At 34.6% G+C, this 4,815-nt stretch overlaps 1 protein-coding gene across 1 annotated transcript; it reads left to right on the top strand.

Annotated features, from left to right (window-relative positions):
- Window positions 1–3,300: 3,300 nt before the first annotated feature.
- LOC129580313 (26S proteasome non-ATPase regulatory subunit 10-like) lies at window positions 3,301–4,423 on the top strand. The gene is made up of 6 exons (XM_055470624.1): window positions 3,301–3,401; window positions 3,674–3,716; window positions 3,833–3,886; window positions 3,968–4,066; window positions 4,142–4,240; window positions 4,314–4,423. Exons 1-6 carry the CDS (start codon window positions 3,348–3,350, stop codon window positions 4,421–4,423), a joined length of 459 nt encoding a protein of 152 aa, XP_055326599.1. The 5' UTR covers window positions 3,301–3,347.
- The last annotated feature ends 392 nt before the right edge of the window (window positions 4,424–4,815 follow it).

Here is a 4,815-nt window from a genome sequence, read left to right on the forward strand (position 1 = left end):
TTACTAATTTCATACTAAAAAATCCAAATTCCATACCAAAAACCAACCAAATTCGTACTAAACCAAATGCCAAATCCTTACCAAAAATATACAAAACCTTACCAAAAAAATTAAATTGAAATTGAATAAACATTGCAATGGAATACGCATACAAATTGAATGAAACATTTTATGCGGACAAAATGTGTGTGCAACCCATAGCTTCTGACGACCGCGCGCCGAGGGGGGGGGTAAATTTTCAAATTTCAATCAAAATGTAGGGGGTAATTTCAAATGTTTTCCATAAAATTGAGGGGGTAAAATCTAATTTTTGTAAGGAAAATTGCGGAAAAAATTCATTTCAAAATCAATTTTCTTAAGTATAAAAGATAAAAGAACATATGTATTGAGTTTATTTTGTATATTATTTGTATGCACTTCAAAATTATTTATGTGAAATATTATATCATTATATGTGATTTCAAAATACTCAAGTTTAGTTACTCGAAATCACGCGAAAAAACGATCAAAATAGAAATTGGTGTTATTCGAAAAAGGTGAAGTGTATGTAGTTTATGAGTAATCAATTGTAATTATCAGTAAAAAAAAAGTGCACAAGCACATTTTAAATTATATCGATTTTATCCACAGCAATCTGACGCAAAAAAAGATGATCAATAAGAAGGTTATCGGTTGAGATGCTCAAAATGATTGGGATTTTGAAGGTCGAGGCTCTACCAAACTAAAACTTAATTACAATTTCAATGACTGCGTTTTTAAAATACAAATGGTTTTTGAATAAAGATTCAATGTAAAACAGTGATACATCTTTAATTTAATAAGAGACAAATTTTTAGTGGAGTAAACAGAATTTTTCTAAAATCAGAGGGGGGTAATTTATTTAGCATCGAAGCTATGGTGCAACCCAATAAATTGCTGTTTATTCGCTGTATATCTATTTGTTCAGTAAATTGAAGTTATTTAATTGAATTCCTAAGAAGATCGAATTTGTTTGCGAAAGAGAATAAATAAACAAAAAGTAACATTTATAACAACGATTGTGGAAAAAAAGGGAGAGACAAATTGAAACTCCATATACATGCTCGGAGTATGTAAAACATAGACACGTACCGGTATACGGTGAATCCGAGATAAATTTGCTTTCAACGCTGTTCTTCGTCTGCTTCTTGCGTCGTAACGTTCGGCATTACTCGTCGCTCCTTCGGTGACGGTGGTGTGTCATCTTCTTCAGATGCTTGCGTTGCTGGTTTTCTTTTCTTTGGCAAAAACGCAGGATCAAGCGGTATACCTAAGAGACAAATCAGAGGGAAAAAAGTGTATATTTTTCACAAATGTCTCATAAATTTTGAAAAGTACATATATTTCGTATGTGTGTTACTACCTTTAAGTATGCTGATTCCGTTTGATAACATACAACGGGCTGCATCGGTATCGCGATGGACAGAGCAAGCTCGCACGAGTTTTCACGTGTTTTCCACATCTGTGGCTCTGGAAGTACGGTATTCATATGGGACAAGCAAAAGCTACAAATTGCGAATAGATGATGGTGATTTTGATATTTCCATTGGTCCATAGCATTTGGAATGCTTTTGCGTTGTATTCACTTCCCCAGTAAACATGACGTCGATGTGCGGCGATAAAATACACGTTTTTTCGATCAGTTTGAGCGGACAGCGTCTGTATCCGCGAATTGGCGAATCTTTTGCTATTGGTGGTCGAGATGAGATTAAGAGTGTCGGTTCATAACCAAATGTCAGACGTTTTACGATTTTTGTCATTGCAATTTGCCGTTTTTGATATTGCCCTAACTTCAAGGAAGCCACTTCCGTGCTTTCGAGTGAGAATTGAAGCGTTTAAACACTTTGAGCTTTACGTTGACGTATGATCCGAATTTGTGGCTCTTGTTTGATGGCATTTCGTGATCGTTGCAGTTACGTTGAGCGATTAACATTTCACTTTTCTCAAATTTTAAGCGATCTCCATTTAATTTCGCTAACTTTTCCTCAAACGTATCCTCACGAATCAATCGGTAGTACTGTTTCGATGTTATCAACGAATTGATTTCTGCCATGTTGTTTTTAGGCACTACATGAAATTTAGAGTCTATTGATTTAGTCATGTTTTTTCAGATAAAAAATTATCCATCTCGGTCCATCATGGTCATGTTAACACGACTCAACACTATTTTCTCATATGAATAGTCAATATGGCATACATTGTAATATTCGGTGAGTGCCACTAAAAAAATATCCACACTCATCTAGTGCGTGAGACGTATCGTCACTCATTTAGTGAGTGAGACGCGCGCGGATGAGATGAAGCAAAGCGAAAGAGAAGCGGGCAACTCCATACGAACGAACGATATAGCGCGCATACATTTCATCAGTCCGTCGTTAGAATACGGAAACAAACACAAACACGTAGTACCCATTGACTCTATGTTCTAGTTGCGTGTTTCCCTTTCACTTTGCTTCATCCCATCCGTATGCGTCTCACTCACTAAATGAGTGACATACAAAAAGGCATCAATTGCAACTCTACATTTCATGTATTGCCTTTACATCTTAGTTTGTTGTTAACCAACAAACTAAAAATAATATATATAGAAAAAAAATAAGAGCGGAGCGGAGCGACGCGACCTTGTTTCAACATATTCAATATTCACCTTATTTTGTGATGTAAAGTAAATATGATTCCGTACTCTAAAGCCTTTGTGAGGTACTTTACGCCACAAAAATGTAGCTGTCATGGAATATCACCTCAAAAATGGTTTGTTGTCAGCGATATGTGGTGCTTTCAAACATTTATTTCGTAACGGCATGTAAACGACGATCCATCTGTGGTTATTTTTTAACTTTGAAACGACTTTGGAACGGAGTGTGTTTTGTACATACCGAGAAGATGTAAAAAATTTCATATTCAAATAGCCTCGTCAAAAAAACACCACTCATCATTTCAAGAGTGAAAAATATCTACTTAAATTTTCAATTCAATTGCGTTGTTTTTCAGACCATAATGAAGGTGATGAAAGAATAAATGTAAACATCTGATATTTTCAATGCGATCCATTTGATGTGAAACGCGAAATTAAACACACGTGCACAGATGGAATTGTAATTCCATCAGTTGTTTTGACATTGTTATTTTGAAAAATGTGTTCGATAATATTTTGTGGAGTTTAATTAGAATCGTCATTGTACGTGGATTGAATTATACAGTGCGTTGCCCACCGACGTGGCCACACTTGAAAAGTATATAAGAGGATGCATTCGATTCGTATGTCCATCAAACAGTTCTTATCAATTGATAAGTTCACAGTAAACTTTTAATAGTTCAAAGCTAGAAAAATGCTGAGTCGAAGTTCTTTAACACTGCTGCTCATCAGCTTGGTGGTATCCGAGGTGAGTCGACAATTTCAGTCGATTTTTTTTTTAATTTCTCATGTTTGATTCCTTTTGTGGACAATTTGTGATAATTTTTTCTGAAATAATTTCAAAAATGAAAAGTGTCCTTTTTAAGTTTTTCAATTGAAAACAAACTTCTATTCCAAAAAAAATTTCACCGGAAACATTTATTCTATTAAAAACAGTTGAAAACTGTTATTAATACATTTATAATTAATCCCATTCGCTGTTCCCATTCCAATTGTATCACTTTGATTCTGTTTCCACAGTTCCTAATCGGGGATGTGAGCGGAGCACCACCCGGGAGGAACGGTAAGATTCAAGTTTCATTTATTTATCCAGTTAAACTCTTAAATTCCATATACAAAGCACCTTGTAACGAAGATATGGGAACCTCATTTATGCTAAACTTTTCATACATATTTTAGTAAACGAAAAAGACATGTATGGACACACAGCTCTGCATAGAGCTGCTTTGACTGGTAATTTTGGACATGTTTTTTAAAAGAACGTTTTGTTCAATCCGTTTCATTGATCTATGAATATTTTTCATATTCTTTCAGGCAAAGTGTTGGAAGCTCAAAGACTCATCGCTGAAGGAGTCGACCCTAATATTAAAAATAATTTTAATGTGACAGCTCTGGATTATACTGCTATGAAAGGTAACGTTGAATACTTATTGTTATTGAATAAAAGATTGACCTGATTTTTTCCCATCGATCGGTTTTATTGTTCAGGTCACAAGAGTATCGCCGAACTTCTCATCCACAATGGAGCCAATGTTCATACTGAAACTAATACGAAATGGACACCTCTTCATTCAGCTGCATCCTTTGGTAATGTTGATTATTTGTTCACACTAAAAAGGAAAACCGTTTTATTTTTTCATCGATCTGTGTTATTTTTCAGGTCACAAGAATGTTGCTGAATTTCTCATCCGTAATGGAGCAAATGTTAATAGTGAAAATAATGTGAAAAACACACCTCTTCATTTAGCTGCTGAGAATGGTAATAGTTGAATACTTGTCTTTATTAAAAGAAGATTGATTTGATCTTTTTCATCCATCTAAATTTCGTTCTAGGTCATGAGAGTGTCGCTAAACTTCTCCTCGATAAAGGAGCGAAATTTCTTGATAAAAATAATTTGGATCAGACTCCTTATCAGTTAGCTATTAACAATGGTAAAGCTGGCTAAATAAGATATCGATTTGATCTTTTTCATTGATCTGTATTAATTTTAGGTCACAAAAGGATCGCCGAACTTCTCGTCCAAAGATCGAATGAATGGCTACTAGAATAGATTCAATTGGCTACTAACAATGGTATTGTTGCATATTTTTTTCACAATACATATAAGAAATCGATTTGATCTATTTGATCGATGTGTATTTTTCAGGTGACCAATAGCTGA

This window comes from Sitodiplosis mosellana, unplaced genomic scaffold, assembly GCF_009176505.1.
Source record: "Sitodiplosis mosellana isolate CC-2019 unplaced genomic scaffold, AAFC_SMos_1.0 Smas_scaffold_1, whole genome shotgun sequence".
Taxonomy (NCBI): domain Eukaryota; kingdom Metazoa; phylum Arthropoda; class Insecta; order Diptera; family Cecidomyiidae; genus Sitodiplosis; species Sitodiplosis mosellana.

Coding starts and splice junctions, on each gene's coding strand:
- LOC129580313 (XM_055470624.1), top strand. CDS start 3,348: ATGCTGAGTCGAAGTTCTTTAACACTGCTGCTCATCAGCTTGGTGGTA. Junction 3,717..3,832: donor AGCACCACCCGGGAGGAACG/GTAAGATTCAAG, acceptor TACATATTTTAG/TAAACGAAAAAGACATGTAT. Junction 4,067..4,141: donor GGATTATACTGCTATGAAAG/GTAACGTTGAAT, acceptor TTTATTGTTCAG/GTCACAAGAGTATCGCCGAA.